Source organism: Zalophus californianus, chromosome 12 (genome assembly GCF_009762305.2).
Source record: "Zalophus californianus isolate mZalCal1 chromosome 12, mZalCal1.pri.v2, whole genome shotgun sequence".
NCBI lineage: Eukaryota > Metazoa > Chordata > Mammalia > Carnivora > Otariidae > Zalophus > Zalophus californianus.
Window position 1 is genome coordinate 48,699,283 of NC_045606.1, and position 24,193 is coordinate 48,723,475.

The 24,193-nt window shown below is 37.9% G+C and overlaps 1 protein-coding gene across 4 annotated transcripts in view; it reads left to right on the plus strand.

The window, feature by feature from the left end:
- The window catches only part of BZW2 (basic leucine zipper and W2 domains 2), a 61,603-nt gene extending 37,615 nt beyond the window's left edge, over positions 1-23,988 (plus strand). For 2 of the 4 annotated variants that reach the window (XM_027574336.1, XM_027574335.1), the window contains 8 exons: positions 41-106; positions 3,236-3,371; positions 6,915-7,024; positions 11,503-11,673; positions 13,543-13,689; positions 15,449-15,587; positions 22,360-22,482; positions 23,523-23,988. In XM_027574336.1, the coding sequence (XP_027430137.1) occupies positions 41-106; positions 3,236-3,371; positions 6,915-7,024; positions 11,503-11,673; positions 13,543-13,689; positions 15,449-15,587; positions 22,360-22,482; positions 23,523-23,551 (921 nt within the window). In that variant the 3' untranslated portion in view covers positions 23,552-23,988. Of the gene's footprint in view, positions 1-40; positions 107-3,235; positions 3,372-6,914; positions 7,025-11,502; positions 11,674-13,542; positions 13,690-15,448; positions 15,588-21,892; positions 22,268-22,359; positions 22,483-23,522 lie in introns of those variants that run through there. The other 2 variants (XR_003516548.1, XM_027574337.1) reach the window with 2 other exon arrangements.
- Positions 23,989-24,193: the final 205 nt, after the last annotated feature.

Here is a 24,193-nt window from a genome sequence, read left to right on the forward strand (position 1 = left end):
ATTGTTTACATAATATTGAATGGTTCTCTTTTATGTTTAGGTCTTCAATAAACTCATCAGGAGATACAAGTATTTGGAAAAAGCTTTTGAGGATGAAATGAAAAAGGTAAAAATTCAGTTGTAGTGCTTTATCTGTTTAAAGTAATGAAATGGAGAGGGACAAAAATTTTACATATACAGTGATAGTGCAGACGTACATGGACATAGTAAGTTTTTAATGTTTCTTGAATGAATGAGTGTGACAGAGCATTAGCTAATAGCTATGGGGAAAAATACATGATTAGCCTAGACTTTGTTCATTCATGTTTAATGTAAGACAGCATGCTTTATTCCATAGGAATGGTTTTATAGCATCTGACTCCTGACCTCGCAGGGCTTAAAATAAAAACTAGAGATTCCAAATATGCAAGAAAAATGATTATATCAAGCGAAGAGTTGAGGTATGTGATTTAATCAGTTCAAGCATGTGAAATAATATATGGACAGCAGCTAATACCCAGCAAAATTCTTTAATTTCCAAAAATACAGTTTAGCAAAGGGAATAAAAGCATTTCTTGGGAGATAATATGTGAATGTCAACCTCAGTGGTGTTTGTCATCTGTAAAATAGCTGCAATAAGATGACATACCTCATGGTTTTGTAGGAATAAACGAGATAACATATAAGGTGGTTAATAGAGTTAAGTGGCCTCTAGTAAGTAGGGAAAGAAATAGTAGCACCTCATTAAAGAAGCCCTGCTTTCAGTAATTGCAACATGTTCCCTCTTCCAATTTCTAACTCGTGTGTGTGTATATATATATATAGCACTCACTACATTAACTACGTTGCTTTATCATTGTTTCCAATTTTAGATATCTGCCTAAATTATAAACCAAGGGAGTAAAGGAACTATAACATCTACTTTGCTACTTATGTACTTGCTTCCCCCTATTCAAAGTGAATACCTAACCCCCTCCCCCCCAAAAAAGTGGATCCATACATTATGGAGGATTGTGACAGTAAAATCTTGAAACAATGAAGGGTAGCCACTTAAATTGATTAGGGAGAATGTCCATGATAAATTGGAGAAGGTGCAAAGCAGCCGGTGGTTTAACCTCAGGCAAATTACTTAATTTCTATATGCCTCGGTTTACTTTTCTGTGAAATGAGGATCAAGGCTTTTGTAGGTATTAACACACAAAAAGTATTCAGAAAAATAGCTGGTACCCTTGACAAGTTTTAGCTGTTACGAATGTATAATTCAGTTAAAACAATACATGTTTATATATATAGTTATATATAGTATGTAGACCTATATAAGTTCATTTAAAAATCTGGAAGGACACCCATTAAACAGCTAATGTTAATTCTAAGGAAGCAGGATTAGAGAGGAGATCACATTTTTATTATTCTGTAGTGGTAGATTTTACTCTTACTATCGTGTATTATAACTTTTTTAAATAGGAAAAGATTTAAATGGGAAAAAATGTGATCTATTACATTGCTGGGTGCCTACAGAAAAACAAGCACTTGATTAAATAAGGGAATGGAAATAATGGGGGGAATATGTAAAGCATTTAAATAAACACTTTACCACTTTTGTCTAATAATACCATTCATGTTTTACTTCTCTTAGCTCATTTGCTCCTTGAAAACTTCCTTAGCTGTTGTATTCATGTGATGATATTCATATGTTTTCAAGAACTATTTATTTTTCACAGTATATCCATTTTTCAGGGAATGTTCTGGAATATATGCAGCATCTGATTTTAACATTGATTAATATAATTGATCAATGTAAATATTAATTTAAAAAATCTAACTGCACTATTTTGTTATAATGGAGTATTTCTAATGAATGTGGGTATATTGATGTGCTTAAAAAGTAGTGTTTAAAAGTTTATTTTGGAAGCCATTTTTCCTTATTCACTTGAGTCTTAATCATCTTTACAATCAGAGGAAAAGGCCAGATTGATGTGAAGTGTCTATGATTTTGTCAGTCCTTTTACTCTGCCTCCTTCCTGGTGTTCCCTGGAGCTTTACCCATTGATGCTCTCATTCCCTCGGTGTTTCCTTATGCACTTTGAAGGTGACTTTGTCTTTAATTCATTGAGACTTTAATAGGCATAACCTGGGAGTGAAATGGACTAGTTTGATTACAGCTCTGCCACGGACTCAAATATCTAGTCACATAACTTAGCTGTAACGTAATAATCCTTTAACTGTCCGGGATAGTAAATTAATATCGCCCTACGCGATGCACAGAGTTAATGGCCTTTTGTTGGTGCCAAGTAATGAAAAAAGTCAGCAAGGCCCCAGTAGTGATAGTGAGCCCTGGGGATCTTGGTAACATGCCCAAGGACTATGGAACCGAGAAGATAGTCCTAGAAGAGGGTCACAGCACTAGGTGGGTGCCTTAGGAAAGAGCAGGGCATTGCACGTGACTCAGTACTCTTAGAATTAAAAATGGGAAGTGGGCTATAATCCCCTTTGCTTTGGTTTTCTTTTAACCATTCTGGGGTTGCTACTTTTCCAATTACCCCTCCAAAATTGCTCTTTCCAGCTCGTGTCCCTGGCCTTTTCTCCATTAAGAACTTGGGTCAGATCCTCCATTACTTGATCACCAGAGCTGGTAAAGCTGCGTGATCCAAGAAATACCAAGTTTGAGTCTTGTTATTTTTAAAAGAGCATCAAGAACTTAGGAAACCCCTTCCTCACCAAACAGTCTTGTTTTAAAGAGTATTATATGCTCTGAATTCAGAAAAGCATATGCTGATGTCAAAGCTTATTGACTTTTTCCTGTTTTTTGTTCATTGTGCTATAAGAAACCCAGAGAAAATGGGTAGATGTAGTGGGGGGACCCCAAAAAATGAAAAATGTGAAGGACAGTAATCTATTTCAGTAAATGTTATGCTCAGCATGTAAAACTTACCCTTTGTTCTGTACAAAGTCAGATGTAAATTTTTTATGTAACCTATTCCTACTGTTCTCCAAAGATCTCTCTTTGTTCCCGTGGATGTTATCTATAGCTACGTGTAGGTAAACTTGGAAGAAAGGAACCATGCCTGAGAAAGTCACTTTCCTTAGCATCCGGTTTCTAAGTGAACAAATGTATGTGTTTCTAATGAATGATAACTGTGCTGTGCATCTGATCAACTAGTTCTTCACCATCTAGGCATGCATGTGTATTCTGTTTGTTATTTTCCTACTTTAGTCCTTTGCTTTATAGACATGGTTTCTTTTGTTTGACCCACAGCTTCTCCTCTTCCTTAAAGCCTTTTCCGAAACAGAGCAGACAAAGTTGGCAATGCTGTCGGGGATCTTGCTGGGCAATGGCACCCTTCCCGCCACCATCCTCACTAGTCTGTTCACCGACAGCTTAGTCAAAGAAGGTAATTGCTCTCGTGTTTTCGTACCTGGCAGATGTAAAAAGTAAAGCCCCATGTGGTTAGAGAAACACCAGCACCTCTTCTTACCGTGTTCTGCTACCCACTCATCCTCCATGTAAGAAAATTTGTGTTTATCTTTAAACAATACAAATTGTACCTGTTTCTTGTAGGGAATTGGAAGAAAGAATATACACTTGTACAAAGACAAAAACTAATAATAAACTGAAATTTAGGGTGTTAAGACTTAATGCCGAGATCAAATACCCTGAAGTTGATTCAGTCTAAGCTCTTTCTCTCAATTAAGTTGCTACTGGCATATTTTGCTGGGAAAATGCTTCATTGTGCTTTGTGGGACATTTAACCTTTTTGCCCTCAGGCACAAAATGCCAGCATGTAGCACCCACCTCTATTTAGTATAACATAAAAAGGCCCCTTCATGTTCCCAAATGCCCCCCGCCCCCGCCCTGAATGTTTATTTCCCTGGTTAGGACCATTCTTCTAAACCATTACTTCTCAAAATCTTGTGCTCACATGTTCATTTTGATCACAATTTAAGATAGTCATTATCTCGGTTTTAGAAAGAAAGTCCAGATGGTTGCATCAAAGTGTTGCTTTAATTTTAAGGCATTAGGAGCTTGATAGGCATGTATACAATCACTTGGTTATAGAATACAACAAAAGTGGGCTCTTGGAGGAGGACCATGATATTCCAGTTATAATGCAACACAAAACAAAGAGTTATTTTTTCTTAAAAATAAAAGGGCTTTTGTGAAAACATCTGTTTCTTCTTAGAACTTAGTTTTTCTCCTACAAATGTTGAAGTCCCAGCCTCGTTCATGCCTGCAGTGAAATGGATTATAGTTTTCTTGTAGCTGAAAAAAGATTAGTAAATTGAAAGTCAAGCGATGTTATTTATTTAGGGATTTTCTAGAGTTTTTGACTTAACATAGATTTATGACAGTTCAGATTCTGTGATTGTTACTAGTGTGTTGTTAATATTATGACATTTTAAAGTGTTTTCCTGAAGAGCATTGGTGATATTTCACATCTTATTTATGTTGTGAGCCATTTTACACTTAGATAAAACAAGGTAAAATGTAAACAGTAAATGTTAATTATATTAGATTATCCTAGCCTTTATAACAGAAAATAATTATCTTTCCGGTTGTATTAAAATCCTTCGTGATATGTACAAGTTCCTTTGCAATGTATCAGAAATAATTATATAGATGGACAGACAGACAGTGATGAAGCAAGCATAAAATATTAACAGGTATAAAATTTAGATAGTGGGGGGCGCCTGGGTGGCTCAGTTGGTTAAGTGTCTGCCTTCGGCTCAGGTCATGGTCCCAGGGTCCTGGGATCACGTCCTGCATCAGGCTCCTTGCTCATTGGGGGTCTGCTTCTCCCTCTCCCTCTGCTGCTGTCCCTACTTGTGTTCTTTCTCTCTCTGAAGTAAATAAAATCTTAAAAATAAAATAAAATTTAGATAGTGGGTATATGAGTGTTTACAGTTCAGTTTATTCAATTTTTCTGCATATTTGAATTGTTTTTATATATTGAAATTTGAGGAAAGGGGGAGAAGAAAAGTACATTTGCTATGGAGGTGACAGTGCTTGTGTCATATAGTTTTTTCTTGTACTCCACCATCTTTAGAGACTAGAGGCTTAAACTTTTGCTTCCTAAATAGGAACATATTGATAAATTACACTTTTTTCCCAACCCCACACCCAACAAATAGCTTTGGAGGATAGATTTATTCCACTCAGGAAAATCTTGAGTACAGAGAAATTTCCCAAATTTTCCAACAAGAACCACCACTAATGCAAAGTGATAGGTTTAAGCCAAGATTTGGATTCCTAGTTTAAAACATTACTTTATTTCAAGTGAAATACAGATCATACCACATTTTAATTTTTATTTTGATTTAATGACATAAATATATACTAAATTTTACACTAACTTGGTGAACCGAGAGTGTTAAAAACTCATGTCAACAAATAGAAAATCCCCCAGCTTGTAGCACCTGTGTTATTGTCCTAGCCATAGTTTCTGGTTTTTTTTTTTTCTTTTTTGACTAGTTCCTCTGCTTATTCAAATGAAGAAAATTGGACCAGGTTAGTGTTTGTATAAATGATATATCAACTGGATGCTTTAACCTGCAACTAACTCGAAGACAAGACTCAGATTGCTGTATAAGAACATTTGTTGGCATACAAGAACATTTATTTCTTATGTAACAAAAAAATATAAAAGTCGGGTAGACTTCAGGGTGAAACAATGTCATCCAAGTCTTGGATATTTTCTCCCATTATTTCTCACTACCGTTCATAGCATCAACTTCACCCCAAGGATGATTTCCCTGGTCATTGTAAGATGTCTGCTGGTACAGTTATGGCCCATGCTTTCTTGTTCAGATTCAGTGGAAGAATAATAATTCTCAACATAGGAGAATTTATCTTGCCTTCAGCTGATTGGCTGCCATAGGCCACATGACTACTTTTGGCCAAGTAGCAGTTGCCAGGGAAATGCCCTGGGCAGATGGGCTTCCGGTGAGGTCTCTAAACTAATCATTGCAGAAGGAGGTGGTACCAGGACTTGGACTAGAAGTCACCTAGCCTAAGCAAAATTGGAATTCTCTTAGGGAAGAGGAAAGGGGAATAGAGCTTCTTAGACCAATAAGAGTGAAGCCTTCAATTGAGAAAAATCAGTTTAACATTTCAACTACATTTTAACTCTTCATTCAGTAAATGCAACATTAACTTGGAAATTTGAAGTGTTCACAGGAGAACTGTCTACTAGTGATTGTCACTTATATTTGGAAATAAATCTTAATGTCAGTATGGATATGTAATTGAGTGGTTTTCTGATTAATATCACTCTTTTAGTCATCTCTTTAAAAATAACAAGAAAAAAGTTCAATTTGATACAGCATCAATATTTTTATAGCTTAACTCATAAGTATTTTCAAGTGCTTTTTACAAAAGTAAAATTGTAAGGTAAATAGTGTCCTTCCCTGTATAACTTTATTTATATCCATCACTATTAATGGTTCTTAACTGGTATCATTTATCAGCAAATTAGTTGACATGTTACCATTTCATTTTATGTCTCAAGATTTGTTTGTTGTGCCTCAGGATCATTGTGTTATACACGTGAAATATTGGTGAGCCACAGGGTGAAGGAGAGGCAAAAGACACTAGAAAATACTGGGCTTTTAATGTGTTTTGAACCAAGGTAAAAATAAATAAATAAATTTACAATTATACCAGGTTGGAATCAGGGAGACCCACTTTGAAAAATATTTTGACTCTTTTTCCTTCTCATGAAAATGCTCTCTTTTAAGTAATGAAAGTAAACTGTGCCTAATGAAGAGAATAGAACTGTACCTACAGAGCTGCTTTGCCTCTACCAAATCAAGTCTCGGAGCTCTTAACTCACTTCAGGACACCTAGTGGGCAGGGTGGCCTTGTCCATCGTCGCAAGTGGTTTTGCTTAGGAAAGGAGTGAAACTCACTTTTTTCTTTCTCTTTTTTTTTTAAACAGGCATTGCGGCCTCATTTGCTGTCAAGCTTTTTAAAGCATGGATGGCAGAAAAAGATGCCAACTCTGTTACCTCTTCTTTGAGAAAAGCCAACTTAGACAAGAGGCTGCTTGTAAGTGTTGTCTAGACAAGGGGTTGTATGCTTCATGCTTCGGTTGTGGCTTTGACGATGCATGACAGATGTTTGGGTCTGTGTTAAATTGGAACGTGGTTCCTTTTATTTCTGTATATTTGGCAGATTGAAACGAATTCCATCTCAATCTTTATTAAAAAAAATGGAATGATAAAATTAAAGAGACTAATGAGACTTTCAAATTTTGTTGTTTGTTGAGACTGAGTTAACATTTATCAGAATTAACACGTTCTTTTATAACTAGTAACTATATAGATTTGAAGTTGTAATATTAAAAAGTCCCATCAATCCCACCTAATTAAACATTTATGTGTTAGGTTAGAGATGGATGACACTGATCTCATGTAGTTGTTGATTTGTTAACTAAATAAAAGCTTAAACAGGATTCCTTGTTTATACCAAAATACTTGGAAATACTTAGGTATATAAGAAAGCAGGTAAGTTTATTGTGGTTGATTTGAAGCTCTGATGATCACGATTGATTATATTTTTATTTCTCTGTCTTTGTTTTTCCAAAAAAAAAAGCAAAAGAAATATTTTGTTCTTATATTTCTATCTGCTCCCTAAAATTTCTTCCTGCTAGAAGCAATAGCTCTGCAGATGACAGATTTCTCCAAGTGACGTTGCTTTTACAATCTAGAACAAAGTCTAAAACTGAAAGACACCCTTGCCATCTTCTGTTCACCTGGTCTCTCCTCTGTTTTTCACTTCTGAGGTGTTCCAGTGTGCACGGGTATCTGTCAGTCTGTAGGGTAATTCTAAAAATGGGCTCTTCCCCTCAGGAAACCCAAGAATAATTTTAACGGTAAATGCTTATGCTTTTACTTTCAATCACTTAAAATTTCTTTGTCTCTTGAAGTTTACCTTAAAAGAGCCCTTTTGGGTCTTTAAAGTCTTTAGAATGCGATAAAGAAGAAAAATGAGGGCGCCTGGGTGGCTCAGTTGGTCAAGCGACTGCCTTCAGCTCAGGTCATGATCCTGGAGTCCCGGGATCGAGTCCCGCATCGGGCTCCCTGCTCCGTGGGGAGTCTGCTTCTCCCTCTGACCCTCCCCCCTCTCATGTGCACGCGCTCTCTCTCTCTCTCTCAAATAAATAAATAAAATCTTTTTAAAAAAAAAAAGAAGAAGAAAAATGAAAAAGTGTAGAATCTAGTTAATTTCTGCCGCTGATAATAATTTTTAGTCAGCCTATGTTTGAGTGCCTACTTTGTGCCAGGCATGGCCCTAGAAGCTGAGGAGGCACGAGAGAACAGGATAGAAAAGTTACCTGCCTTCAAGAACCCACTTTCTCATGGACTTAGGGTAGATCCTTGTATACAGAAGGAGAAATCATAAGTGACTAGGTGGGCTGAGCAGGGTGGAAGTTTACGTGAAGGCAACATATTCTTCTTGTCCCTGAGTCTATAGATGAGCTGTATCTGGGCCAGGTCTCCCTGTGATCCATACACCTTTCCATTCTGAGACCCAGCCTGCAGGAGCACCTCCCATGTGGGCCCTTCTGTCCTCATGGCGAAGGACAGGAACACAGAAAACAGAAGTGAATCACTCCAGTGCATTAAAAGCTCATCTTCTACTGGCCAAAAGAAGTGATAGTGAATCCTGGCAGGGGGGTGGGTGGGAAAGTTCATTCTATCATAGCCTACTATTCCACTTCCTCAGACAGACACAGCAAGGAGGGGCATCTCTCAATACTTATTTGAAGGAGAGGGACCAATGATTAAGAACAAGTATGCAGTCTATAACAACTTGCCACAAAAGACTGTTACTAATGCGTGCTTCCTTAAAGATGTCAATAGGCAGAGCTCGGTTAAACTAATTAGGTCATGTCATAAATTTTTTTTAAATGTCTTTCCTTTTTTGAAAAACACATCATTTAACTGTTCCTACTAGGTTTCTGTGTCTGCATATATTTGGGGTATGAGAAGCACAGGTAGAAGTTTCTACCAGAAACACTGTAAGCTCGGGGAGGATAGGGTAATCCTCTGTGAACCCTGCCACCTGATGTTTGCTAACTCAGTAAGTGAATGAGGAACTAGAGGGTCAGTTTCAACATCAGGGAGAAAATTTTTGTTTCCTTAACACAACAAAATTCTGTCTGGCTGTACTAGTACATTTTAGGGGAAAAAGCGTATCTCAGAGTGTAGCAGTTACTCACTTCTGTAATACAGAAGCAAGAAAAATTTATAGCAACTCTGAAAAGGGGATGGAAGGCAACTGACGAAATCAACCATTAACTAATAAAAAATTAAAAGTGCTATGAGGAAAAGATTAACTAGGGAAGCTCTAAGGAGTGTCAGAGAAGGATGCAGTTTTCAGTGGTAGGGGAGGGTCTCTCTGACAAGGGAACATTTGTGTAAAGACTTGAAGGAGGTAAGGAGTGAGCTGTCTAGGTATCTCTAGGCTTTGGGGCATGGCATGTTGGGGACAGAAAGAGGAAGTGTTTGGTAAGAGCGAAAGTGTAGATCAGCTCAGTGAAGTAGCAGGTCCCATATCATCTAGTAACTTTGGCTTTTATTCTGAGTCAGATGGAAAGCCTTCGGGAAATTCTCAGCAGAACTGTGCATAATGTGTTTAGGGTCTAAAGGGGATCACTTTGGCTTTACTTTGGGAATAGACTCAGAAGCAAGAGCAGAAGCAGGGAGACCTTAATCTGATGGTTGTTTGTACCTGGATAGGGTTTTTCTAGCAAACACAAACCACGTTCCAAGCCAGTAAATGTCATGATAGGATTCAGACCGGCTCGACTTCAGTTTAATCTGAATAATAATCTACAATGTATTATGTGCCATTTATTAGGACTTTGGATATAGTTCATAAATAAGCCACCAGTAATATATTTGATGCCATATTGCTCTGAACATAACTTTAGATCAAACTTTGCCGTCCCATTCTTCCTAAACTGAATATCGAATGCCGGCATGGGGTAACAGAATAATTACCAGCTATGGGTGCACTCAGCTATGTCCTTAAATATATCTGGCTGCATAATTTGGGTCAGGCTACTTAGCCTTGTAGAGACTTAATTCATCTTCTGTAAAAATTTTTACTTTACGTAATTATGAGGAGAGTGCCCACCGCATTTTGATTCGTAGAAGAAACTCAAATTTGTTCCCTGCATCCCAAATTTGGAAGACCTCTTGAACGGGAGAACAAATGTCATGGCAGAATTTTAGTCTGATATGAAATGTTTGCTTTAACATGAATGTGTGTTTAATAGCTGCTCCCACCAACTCTTCTGACATTTTAAAACTTATAACTCAACAAGGGAAGTTTTGGGATGATGATATAGAGAATATTGAAATTTGAGTCCTGTCATGGAAGGCTTTGGCTCTGTCCCTGTACGTGGCAAACCTATTACAGATTTTTCTACTGAGATTTTTTACCAGAGCCATATAGACACTGACCATACATGTGCAAATCTAACCACCATAAAAGTTTGGATCTATTTTTTTAGACTGCAGCAGTCTGAAAAATGTGAGCGCTTTGAAAACTGTCTTAATATCTTAGTTGGGTGTTGAAATCACACAGGATTAGAACATGACTAAGTGTTACTGAGATTCTGCCAAGCTGTGTAAGGTAAAATGGAAATGAGGTAAAAAATATGCAAGCAGCCATGGTGTATTGCTCTCTTTAAAAATTTCCAACAGAATTATGTAATGAACTGAAGAGTTTGGTAAGGTGGGTTTAGATTAGATCTTACTGTGACTTCATTTAGAACCACCATCATTAACAGATAAGACAAAAATTCTCTTTAGCTCCAAGCTAGTTAGCATTTTCTCAGAATGTGAATAGAGGTTCTTGAGGTAATAGTCAATGTTTTTCTAGCGTTATCTCAAATCATCTCAGCATTATTAAAACTGACTTTTGTCTATTAACTCATAAGTTATCATGTTATTTGCATTTAATTTAGCAAGATTACTTTTGTATTCATACATGCTACTCTCTGATTAAAGTGAAAAAAAAGTAAATAATGGTTCAAAATGGGTGAAGCCAGTTTATGTAAGTTGTTTAGCATTTTTTTCGCTTTCTCTGTAAAACTGCCTAATTTTAGAAGGTGCTTAGCGAATGCTCAAGAAATATACCCAAGATTTATTCTTTTGACAATCATTCTCTGCTCTCGTGTTCCAAATATGAGATATTCTAAGTGCTGCTTTTTTTTAAGATTTTATTTATTTATTTGACAGAGACACAGCAAGAGAGGGAACACAAGCAGGGGGAGTGGGAGAGGGAGAAGCAGGCTTCCTGTGGAGTAGGGAGCCCGATGCGGGGCTCGATCGCAGGACACCGGGATCATGACCTGAGCCAAAGGCAGACGCTTAAGGAAGGCAGATGCTTAATGACTGAGCCACCCAGGCGCCCCATCTAAGTGCTGTTTTAGTATGAAAATGTTGTCCTTTAGGCTTGCTGAAATTTGAACGGTTTTTTTGTGTAACAGTCTTCTTCCTTTTGTCTTTCAGGAGCTCTTTCCAGTTAATAGGCAGAGCGTGGATCATTTTTCTAAATACTTTACCGACGCAGGCCTGAAGGAGCTTTCTGACTTCCTCCGCATCCAGCAGTCCCTGGGCACCAGGAAGGAACTGCAGAAGGAGCTGCAGGAGCGTCTTTCTCAGGAATGCCCAATCAAGGAGGTGGGAAACCATCGGCTTCCATCACCACAAAACCCATGCATGAGAGGAATAGCATTGTGTCGCACAAGCTTGACCTTCCTAAAAGAGACCTCCATTTGTCTACTTATGTGAACTTTGTGTACTTGTGTATACCATTTAAACTAGCTCAGTGTCAAAGTTTTGATTCAGAATCCTCTAGCATGTTCCAGAAATGAATGGTCATTTCCACACAGTTGATGTATTTTATCTGGCTACTGTGATGAGCAAAATAAAAATAGTTCATCTACCAGATAGAGTTGCCATCCACTATTAGCATACACCATTATGTGGTGGTTTTTCCATTTTATCGCAGATAATATAATATGGTTAAGTATATGGTTAGTGTTTGAAATCAATGCTGGGTATTTCATGGATCACTGTGTATGAATATGTAGAGTTTTTTTCTTTTTTTTTTTAATTTTAAGACAAATTTTGATGGATTTTGAATTCATATCATGGGAAAAGACCAGTTGGACCAGTGGCTTGTTGGATCACACTCACTGTAGCTGGGTATCCCTGTAAATGTAAATACTACATTTCTTTTATAACAGTAGTTCATAGAGCTATGACTGTATCTTTTTAATTTTTTAAAAAACTCCTGTCTGCAGAAAACTTCCTATTTGAACTTTAACATTTTTACATGATAATCCAGAATTAAATCAGGTCCTTCCCTTTTGCCATTTGCTTCCAAGTCCCAAACCCTTAGCACTCTGCATGCTCTAAGCCCCACACGGCACCTTACGTGGTTTGAATGGAGAATTCCAGGCCGATGCTATCCAGCAGATGGAGGTGGTGGGACAAAAAATATTTCTAAGTCTCATGGCAGTAAGGTCAGCAATATATTGAGTAACATTTTCCAAGCAAGAACTTGAACATGATTTTCCATGGAGGGAAAAAAAAGCAAAACCAAAAAACACTGTGATGCTTCTGGACACAAAGGTGTCACCTGTCTTTGCAGCTTTCTTCAGCCAGCTCAGGCACTGGGACTTCCCAGTTCCTTCTGTTCTCGAACATCACTTAACCCATTCCTGACACCTCTGTATCCCAGGCCAGGACGGGGAAGAAAACAGTGTCTTTTCACTAGCGAGCAAGGAGGGGGAAAGAGCTGTGCTATTCACAAAATAATAGTATATTTGACATAGATTATGGTGTTTAATCACTTTTGAGGACCTAACCTGTCTTTGTGATTGTATTTCAAAAGGAAAAAAAAATTTTCCAAACAAGTTTGATATAAAATATATTAAGCTGACCTTTTATTCCATGCCATCAGATTTGAGGATAAATTAGAAAATAACCCATCCAGAGTTGCTGCATTGATATGTATCATATAAAAAACATTGCCTTTGCACTTGATAGTTTATTCACATGGGGCATGAGGGTCATCAAAAGTAATCATTAAGGAATAAATTGTGGTGAATGGACTTATACAAACCCAAACCATTATTCATCAAGGGGTTTAAAGTTGAGAGTCGGAGGTAAAGATTTACAGCTCCGTTGCCTTGTTGAAACCCCAGGGAATCAAACTGGCTCAAGTAATCAGCTGTGCGGGACCCAGAGGGGTTGCTGCAAGTAAAAGAATTACCTTCTCAGAAACAAAGAGTCCCTCTTATTTCCTCTTCCCTAGCATCTCCTGGCCAGAGCCGAACCTATTAATTTTTGGACTAAATATAAATGTGCTTTGAGAACAAATCATTGTGTTTTTCCTCCCTCTTGTAATATGAGAATAGGTACCAGGAAAGGAGGGACAGAGCTGAGTATTTATCCACCCAAAGCCTTTTACTAACCAGGCACGGTGAGAGGGAAACTCCCATCTGCCTGTTACTCTCTGACCCCTTTCTCCATGAAATGTAGGTGGTGCTCTATGTTAAAGAAGAAATGAAGAGGAATGATCTCCCGGAGACAGCAGTGATTGGACTTCTGTGGACCTGTATAATGAATGCCGTTGAATGGAACAAGAAGGAAGAACTGGTTGCAGAGCAGGCCCTTAAGCACCTGAAGGTACAGGGTCAACAGGGAACAGTCTTGGCTGCAGACCAGTTGCAGCTCTTAACTGTATGCATGACATGTGCGTTCTAGCTGCAGTTCACCCAGGTTTAGGCCAAAGATAGATTTCCTGGTGTTTTGTTTTTTTTTTTTTTTTTTCAAATTTGCCACTACCTGAAATGTCTCAGATGTAAGGGCCTATGAAATATATTGTAGAGTAAGTTCTTACTAAATACAATGTCAGGGGCACCTGGGTGGCTCAGTTGCTTAAGCGTCTGCCCTCGGCTCAGGTCATGATCCAGGGGCCTGGGGTGGAGACCCGAGTCAGGCTCCTTGCTCAGCGGGGAGTCTGCTTCTCCCTCTGCCCTTCTCCCTGCTCATGGTATCTCTCTCTCTCTCAAATAAATAAATTAAAACATCTTTAAAAAAATATAAACACAATGTTGGAAAATTCACAGACTAATCATATATTCAGTATTTAAAGTGAAAAAGAAATATGGTCTAACTATTGTTTTTTGTTTTTTTTTTTTCATTCTGCACGATCAAAGTTCTTGGTAATATTTTTAAGTAGACTACAGATTGGTATTAGAATTTGAGAAGTATCTGAGTGGCGGAAGAAATCAACTCATTGTGTAAATTGCATGTTTTTGTGCATGGATACATCTTTTTGCTCTTATTGTTGTCTCCCTACAAAACTATATTAAGATGAGTAAAAGACTTAGATCCTTCCTACAGAGTTTACATTTGAACTGATAAGTCAAAGACTACCTAGTAGGAACTAGGTAGAATATAGATTAAAGATAACTCTCAGTGTTTAGAACAGAGCAGTGATGGGACGCCTGGCTGGCTCAGTCGGTTAAGCGTCTGCCTTCAGCTCAGGTCATGATCCCAGGGTCCTGGGATCGAGTCCTGCATTGGGCTCCCTGCTCTGCGGGAAGCCTGCTTCTCCCTTTCCCTCTGCCTGCCACTCCTCCTGCTTGTGCTCTCTCTCTCTCTGACAAAGAAAATATTTTTAAAAAGAAAGAAAGAAACACAGCCGTGAGTAAAATCTGCAGGTCAAGTTGATCTGGAAAGGCTCCTCAGAGGAGATTCTGTTGAACTGTGTTAAGTCTTAAGAGAAAACAGCGGCTGTACATCAGTGACTAGAAACAAAGGACAGTTGGGACAAAGGGAATAATGTGAACAAAACCACAAAGATGACCTGGGGGGCGGGGGTTTGGGATGTCTGGGGAAAGAGAACCCCACACTCCACCAATACTAATCTGGCCACTCCAAGGCCTCACTCTACCTTCTTTTTTTTTTAAATTTTATTTATTTATTTGACAGAGAAATAGAACCAGAGAGCACAAGGGGGAAATGGCAGAGGGAGAGGGAGAAGCAGGCTTCCCGCTGAGCGGGGAGCCCGACACGGGGCTCAATCCCAGGACCCTGGGATCATGACCTGAGCCGAAGGCAGACGCTTAACGACTGAGCCAACCAAGCGCCCCTCTACCTTCCTTTCATAGTGCCCATTAGACAGACGTAGTAACACCACCTTTAAAAGTCAGAATTTCATATTTGGTCTCTTCTTTTAGCGGGTTTAGTGAGAGAAATCTGGTAAGATGCTAGGATAAAAAATTAATTTTGTTTGGACACAGTGTTATAATAATAATAAGATAGTCCTAAAAGTGAATGCTTTCTAAGCACATCTCCAGATTTCTGTGATTCAAGTATTGTTGGCCCTGTACCACCCATGAAAATTAATGGTTGGTTTTACTCCCCACTTCTGTTCCAGCAATACGCTCCATTGCTGGCTGTGTTCAGCTCCCAAGGCCAGTCAGAGCTGATCCTCCTCCAGAAGGTTCAAGAGTATTGTTACGACAACATCCATTTCATGAAAGCTTTTCAGAAGATCGTGGTTCTCTTTTATAAAGGTATCTCTCCATGTTGCTTTACCACTATGTTTCCATGTTTTATTGAAGCTCTTTGAGACCCAGTGCAGGGGATGAGGCAGAAGGGGACGTTGGGGGTCCATGCTAATTTTTGCAGGTTTGAGTGAGGCAGCCATATTGTGTGAAGAGAGAAAGCACAAATGCCATATATACATGATGAGGCCCCTGGGCACATTGCCAGGAGACTGGTGATAAACCGGTTATTATTTTTGGTGGGGAGGGATGGTGAAGAATACCGTAGTAACAAAAAGTAATTAGGTTTGCTTTTGAATTGTAAGGATTAGCTCTAATAACAATGACTACCAAAGGCTGCCTATAGTATATTCAGACCTTCTCAGGTGCTATAAAGCTGACTAAAATTACTGAAATAATCAGCTTTTTACTTTGTATTTTAATTATTTGGCCCAACCATTCTCCTGTTTTTCAATGAAATGACTATTTTTAGATTTTTCACTTTACTGTCTTTTCATTGTATTTGTAAGGATTAGGTTGTCGTGACAACTGGCACTACCTTTAATAAATGAACACTATTAGAATTTTAACTGATCTCAATCTCTACACCTGTAGTATATAAAAAATGATCCTGGACTATTCTTTGGTCTGGGTTCATGCAGTTTTGTGGGGGGCGGGGAGGGGGGAGGTGCACAGAAGAAATGATACATTTTGAACATTATAAAATGCTTATTAGAAGGTACTGCAATCTTAAATGGCAACTTAATATTAAAAAAAAAAGTACAAATTAACATCAACCAAATGGTTTTTTTCTTTTTGATGTGTTCTTAAATTTGTCTCTTTTGAATGATAATTTGGGCATGTGGAGTGTAAAAAATTTTACATTATTGATTAATAGCTATTTTTAAAATGTTCGAGCATCTCACAGAGTTTTAATTGGCCGTCCAGATTCTCCAGATGTGTAGATCTTGCCCACGGGTGTTTGGGTGATACTTTACTCTCTCGGCATTAAGGTACTCAGCACAGTTTCTATGTCAGGAGGAGAATGTGCTGATTGCCAAGTCCCACCTGAAGTTCAGTAATTGGTGTTTTTCTCTGGCCAGATCCAAATGAGGTCCTCTTGGACATGGTCATGAAATATCAACATCCTAAAACTAGGGCTTAACGGACGCCCAAGGTGACCCATCAGAACAAAACCTGCAGGTCATATTGCCAACCCACCTGTGGTACCCGGCAGCCAAGAAGGAGAAGCCGAGCCCACCCAACCCGTGGCCATTCTGTCTACACTGGCTGACTCCATTGTAAACTGGTAGAGAGACCTGTGAGACAGGTTTCACATTCACTTAGTGAGTGGCCATTTTCCTCTACAGAAAAGCAAACTGTTAATTAAACTAGTAGTCTAAGCACACAATTTACTTTCTTGTCACTTAATAGCTAACCCAACTAAACAGTGTCTGTAACCAAATCTTTTTGTAACTGAGACATACTTGTTTGAGCCTTATCTGCAGGAGCACCTCATTTTATTATTGGATTTACTTCACTCACACACACACAACTTTTTGTCAGTAATGGCATCTATTAAAATCCTTTTTCAAATTTCTCATTTTAACCATTAATGCCAACATCTTCCCCATTGTGCTCCTTACAACTACTGATAACAGAACTGGTTGCTTTGAGTTATTTCCTATTCTTCAGCCCCAAATGCTAAAGAACAGTGACCTGACCTTATAAAGTAACCAAGAAGTGGGTACCAAGAAGTAAAAAGAAGAAGTATTAGCTCTTCCTTAGGCCATTGATTTACTAGGTGGTCAGTTTTTAAATAATCAAAAATCAGGTCTGTGGAAAGTATGAGCAAACCCAAGGGAACACAGGAAGGTGACAACATCAGTTTTATCCTGGCTTAGTTATTTTTGCAGATGAAATCAGGGTACTGTAAAATGGCAGCTGAAAATACATCACTGAGAAGTGAAAACTAAATGTTATTTTCTAGGTAATTTCGTAATTTCCCACAAAATTATACATATAGTCTGTTTTTCTGAACGAAGTAATTACATTATTTTTTTCTCTTGGAAACATGGAATCCCCGAGGAATGATTTTTCCATCCTGCTGTTAAAAGAATTACTGTGTTTACCTTCTTACCTTTTTTGATAGTAGTTTTTTCTTTGACCTAATTTCATCTGACAAACACCTGTGCACCAGGAGATGTACTTTTTTCGTTTTTACAAAGACTTGGACGTTCTTTTTTTTTTTTTTTAAGATTTTATTTATTTATTTGACAGAGAGCACAAACAGGGGGAGCAGCAGGCCAAGGGAGAGGGAGAAGCAGGCTCCCCGCTGAGCAGGGAGCCCGATGCGGGGCTCGGTCCCAGGACCCTGGGACCATGACCTGAGCTGAAGGCAGACGCTTAACCAACTGAACCACCCAGGCACCCCACACTTGGATGTTCTTGTTCTGTGTTTTATCTGCCTAAAAAGGCGTGCTGAACAGTGTGTATGTATTAATGCACTCTCCTCCCAATGCTGCTGCGTATATGAATCACCTGAGAGCTTGTTAAAACACAGATTCCCTGGGGATTCTGGTTCAGAAGGGCCAGGGTTGGGCCCGCAAATTTGCATTTCAACAAATTTCCAGATGATGCCAAGACTTGGTCAGGACCAGTGGTCTAAAGGGTTATTGACTGACAGATGTGAAAAATTCTGTGAACTGTAGTAACATATTCCAAAATTATACTTCTCATTAATTCCATGTACACATACACATTCAACAGATATCAAATAGTATCTTGTTTGCTTCTTTTATGTAGTGATGTGGGTTCCTTTTATTTATTGTAAGGAACATTTTGTTTTAAAGCACGTTTTTTAAAATGTAATAGAAATAATTTCTCTTTTCCCATTTAATCTCTCTGTTTGTTATGTACACACATACCTTCCCTGTATTTCTAGAACTTGAGGATAACAGAAACTTGGAGATATGATTCCCCCTGTCTCCTTGACAAACCTAATTATTTTAAATGAATGCCATTATTGAAAGATTTTTTTTAACATGTAAATAAGGGAATAAAAGTGAATAAACTGTAAATGATAGTGCTGAATTTCAGGAATGAAAGAAAAAAGTAGAGATTGGTCCTTTAGTAAAGATTCACTTTCTGTATTAAAACCTAGATTTTTATATGTCTGTGCAATAGGAAAAATATTAAGTCCATCACTAATTTTCAGACATCACATTATTCACTTCTTAAAATAATTTTTCTTCCTTTCTTCCTAAAGCTAAGTACCATATTCTTAGCATGTGGATCTGAAAAATATTAGTCTCTTCTCAAGTACTGTCAGTACCTCTATCATGGATTGTTTTATTTGCAGATATTTCTTAGGTTAAGTTCTGTTCCTCATGCATATTTTTCTGAAAGAAACTTTATTTTCTCATCCTAAAAAAAAGTGAGTGAGCCTCTCACCATATATTCTCAGCATTCTTAAGGTAAATTATTTTTGACTTGTGTCCCTTTGTGACATCCCTAATAAGATGTCTCTTAAATTCCAAGTGACATGGTTTGGGGGGTTTTTTAAATATATTTTTTAAAGATCTTATGTATTTATGTATTTATTTTAGAGAGAGAGAGGGTGCATGCGCGTGTACAAGTGCGTGAGTTGGTGGGGGGGGCAGACGGAGAAGGAGAATCTTGGGCCGACTCCATGCTGAGTAGGGAGCCTGACGCAGGGCTCAGTCCCACAACCCTGCGATCATGACCTGAGCCGAACCAAGCGTAGGATACTTAACCAACTGAGCCACCCAGGCACCCCACAAGTGACATGGTTTTTAACTTAAATATCTAAGTAATGTTCCCTACAGCTTTGCCATTCTTAAACCATTTGTACTATATTTTCTCTTTGATCTTCGTGGAAACCCAACATTTAAGTTATAACTCTGCGAATTGAGAAATAATGTAGTTTTCTCATCAAAATGAATTTGTCCATCAGACATTTATGAAATGCATAGTAGATGGCAGGGCTTCCATTAAATGCTGGAAATGAGATGATAAACAGAACAGTTCCTGACTTCCTAAATTTCAGAGTGTATAAGAAAACCAAGGTTTACAGTCCCCATTTCATTTCTAAAATAAGACTCACACAGAGGGTGATGAGAAGTGATGGAATGTTGGAGGAAGGGCACACAGTATTCGGCCAGATAGAATGGAGAAAAACATTTTGTAATCTGAGGGAATTCTACATGCACTTATAGAATGTTTTTCTTACTTTATTTTTACTGATATTCTATATTCCTAGCAGGCATTTCTGGGAGATCCCGACAAACACTGTTGTTTTTCAGTGTTAATGAACTCCTCTCATACTTTTCCTTAGTGGGAGGAAAAAAAGTTCTCTCTTTATACCTCAGGAAGTTCTCTCCTCTTTAGATTAGACTTTTCACTAAACAAAAGTTGAGTTTTTTCTTAAACTTTTTGTTATTTGTGCTTTGCCTCCAAAGTTGTCCTGTGTGGTTTCTTTTGTCTCTTTTTTATTGTTTATTACCTGGTACTAAAAATTTGGTTGCACAGCAAGTGTTCATTACTAAATTAGGCTCTTCTAAGAACTCATCTTTGCAGTTGTCTCATTTTCTGTGGACAGTGCATCTGATAAGTGTTACCTAATGATTTAGGGTCTGTGGTTGACAAGAGTTTAAGTAGTTGCATGGCTTCTTTCAGCCTCTGTGGGGCAATAAAGCACATGAATGAGCTCTCAATCTTCGAAGGAAAACCTGAAACAGTCACCTTCCCGTGCAGTCTAATTCAGCTTTCCACCATGAGCATTGTATTGCACACAGTTCATTAAAGTGAGGAGATAAAATAGCATTTTTCTGCGTGTTTGTTATATTTTAAACTCCATTTATTTTTATAATAGTAATAGTTCTATAGTACTTGCATATAATTGATAAACTGAAAGACATATGTTGGGTGTACTTGCTCAAAATTGTCTTACTGATAGAGAGTGTGAGCAAAACAGTTTGGAAATTAAGTGTTCTAAATCACAAGCATCTTGGGATGCGTGAGTGGCTCAGTTGGTTAAGCATCTGCCTTCAGCTTAGGTCATGACCCCAGGGTCCTGGGGTCGAGCCCTACATCGGGCTCCCTGCTCAGCGGGAGTTTGTTTCTCCCTCTCCCTCTAGTGCTCTCCCTCCCTCTCTCTCTCTCTCTCTCACTTTCTCAAATAAATGAATAAATAGCATCTTATCAAAAATAAATCACAAATATCTTAAAAATATTATAAAGACAAATTATATGAAAAGGACTTTTAAAATCCATATTTGAGCCAGTAAGTGTTCTTGGGAAATCAGTGCAAAGCAGCCTTGCACAAGAACAAGTCACTTCCTCGGACTGTGAAGTATCTGCTCCTCACCTCTACAAACCCTGGGCTTTGATGGCAAGTGGCAGGAAAGTTCTTTCATCACTGTGAGTGGAGAGCGGGAGCTGGAAATGGAAGCTAAAAGACCAGAAGCTAAGAGTAATTCTATAGGGCTCCTGATTTTAATTTTTACACCCAGTTCTTATGAATGAGTAAATCCAGACTTTCTTCTTCTTTGCAAAATGTAGTGTATATAATGATAAAAATAAAGAAAACAAACGATATTTTCTAAAAGCAATCGTGGGCACTTTCAGTCAATTCAGTCTCTTCCACTGAATCCAAGCCAGTCATTAATTTTGAAAAAACTTTAGGTTTTGGTTATGAAAACATCAGTGATGATTATAGTGAAAACACTATCAAATTATTTGTCATTTTTGTAAGTTAAAATCATATTTTAACTGCAAAAACATTATTAGCATGATTTATCAGCATTTATAATGGATTGGGCAGGCATTAGGGACAATAATAAATCCTTTTTATCTGCTTCCCATCTCATTTCTCACTCTGAAATCCCAAAAGAGAACCCATTGGAACATTGGCAATATATGTAGACAATTATTTTCATATTCCCCTTCCTATTCTTAACATTAAATAGTCTAAATTAATGGTAACTTGAGGGTTTCAACACATCTGTGAAATTTAGAATTTAAGGTAATGGGTAGTTAACAGATAATGCTTTTTGCTGGAAACCTGTAAGAAGTCTACCTAATGCCTCTGTTTTTCTCTTAATGGAGTAACAAGGAAAATATTACTCTTATGATTTGGGAAATTATGTTATAGGTAATGCATGTGACTTAGTGGTAAAATAAACGTAGAATTTTGAGTAATATGTGTATTGGTTCTATGATACACCCAGATAGCTCATCTTCACATTTAATTATTAATAACATTATTACATTCTACTTATGTGGTTTTATTTGCCTTTTCTTTTTCTCCTAAGAGAGTAAATCCCCTTAAAAGCCCAGTCATTGGAGGTTGCTGCTTAATCAAGACGTGTGTGAAGTTGGCAGAACACAGAGTGTTCTGAATTGCTGGAATTGCTGATTCATTTGCAAAATTACAAAATAACCCACTTTCCTACCAGCACATTAGCACTGGGAAGGATTTCCAAGTCCCGGTAGTGATTCACAGATAAGCTTGCAATATATCATGCCTGATGAGATGTATATCATCATCATCATCATCATCACTAAAGTATTTGCTAATCGAATTCCCAAAATACCGCACTGTGCTATATGGAAATGAGCTTGGTTCCTGTCTTCTTGATAAATTTCAGATATGGATTTCTGTGATAACAGAGCTTTTGATATTTAAAGTAAGTGCTTTCTATTAAATTAGAAGACATAAAGTTGCTTTAAAACATGACATTTATGTAGTAACTTTGAAATCTCTGATTTGAAATTGTAGCTGATGTACTGAGTGAAGAAGCAATATTGAAATGGTACAAAGAAGCACACGTTGCCAAAGGCAAAAGTGTTTTTCTTGACCAGATGAAGAAATTTGTTGAGTGGCTACAAAACGCAGAAGAAGGTATGATTCCATTTAACAACTTTGGTGGCCATTTAGCACACACTTTCTCATTCTAACTTAAGGTATCTACTTCTTCCACAGATTTTTCATGCTTTCCTAAAACCAAAGTTCTTAGGGTGTTTTCCATATCAAATATCTTGCCTATAAACTTAACCTTCCTTTCTGAAATCAAAGCAATGAAAAGTTCTACATGGTAAAAAAAAAAAAAGAAAGAAAGAAAGCCTGTTAAATTATCCATCCTAATGGGGGACAAAGGAATAAATCATTAGCCATTGTGAAAGGAAAAAAAAATTGGCTTACACATCGTAGGATTATATAGATTTTTATAGCACCTTAACCAGTTGACTGGTACTTAAAATGGGAGCACTAGGTGGAAGAATAATGGACGAGAATGAATCCCACTAAGCATGAAAAGTTTATTTTAGATGACCCAGAAGAGTAAAAGTAATTGCAGTCTTTAATAATATTTATGAGCATGCTGCATTTTTAGAAAGGCAAAATTCATTGAAAAGCAAAAAGGAGCCAGAGGTTGCTACTGCCCTCACGTATTATATGTCTGTCTTCCCTAGTAAATGCATGCCTATGGCAAAAAATGTCTTCTGAGGGTTGGGGTGGGGTAACAGATTAGAAACTCTTTCATGACTTTATTTAAAGGAATCTCTGGGGGCACCTGATTGGCTCAGTTGGTAGAGCATGAGACTCAGGGTCATGAGTTTGAGTCCCACGTTGGACATAGAATGTACTTAATAAAAATTTTTTAAAAGGACAGGTGCCTGGGTGACTCAGTCAGCTAAGCCTCTGACTCGTGGTTTTAGCTCAGGTCATGATCTCATGGGTTGTGAGACCAAGCCCCTGAATCAGGCTCCACACTCACCGGGGAGTCTGCTTGATGATTCTCTCCCTCTGCCTACCCCCGCCCCCATTGGTGCACTCTCTCTCTCTTTCTCTCTCCCTCAAAATAAATAAATAAGTTTTTAAAAAAATTTTTTTAAAGAATCTCTGAATAAAAACCCTGACTTTTCTCTCTCTTCTCTCCCTAGAATCCGAATCGGAAGGTGAAGAAAATTAGATGGCTCAAGAAGCACAAAACCTAGGCTACCACACAACACTTTTAAGGGGAATGCTGAACCATCTGAGAAGAGAAACTTGGCTTCTGTTTTCACAAAGGAGAAAAAAAAAATAGGCTAGGCTTCCCCTGTGCAGAGGGGGAAATGGTTTTTGTTTTTGTTTTGTTTTTAAATGGAGCCCTGAGGCATCAGCTATTACACTTGGGACTCTACCTCTCACTCACTATATGCTAACTTAAAGCCATTCAACAAGGAGTCAAATAAGTCAAATTGAGAAATTAAATACTCAACAGACTCCTCTTTTTTAGCTGTATTTTTCAGGTACTGTGTGGTGAATGCCCCCACTGGTGTCTATAACAGGGCCACTTTGGTAGTTGTGTATCTGCTCGTGTATGTGATTTGACAAACCAGTTTTTTAAAATAAATGGCTTTTTAAAAATCTGGGCTTATATTCTCAGAGCTTTTATTTCTTTAGTGCACATGACCTCTTACGCAGTTGACCTTTCATTGTTATGCTTTTTTCCTCCCCCCAACATTGTGAATGTTTACGTTTCTTGTCATCTATAGGAACAACCCTGTTCCTTTTACCATCATTAAGTAGCACATTTCACTTGTCTTCATACTGAAATAGAAATCGACCCAAA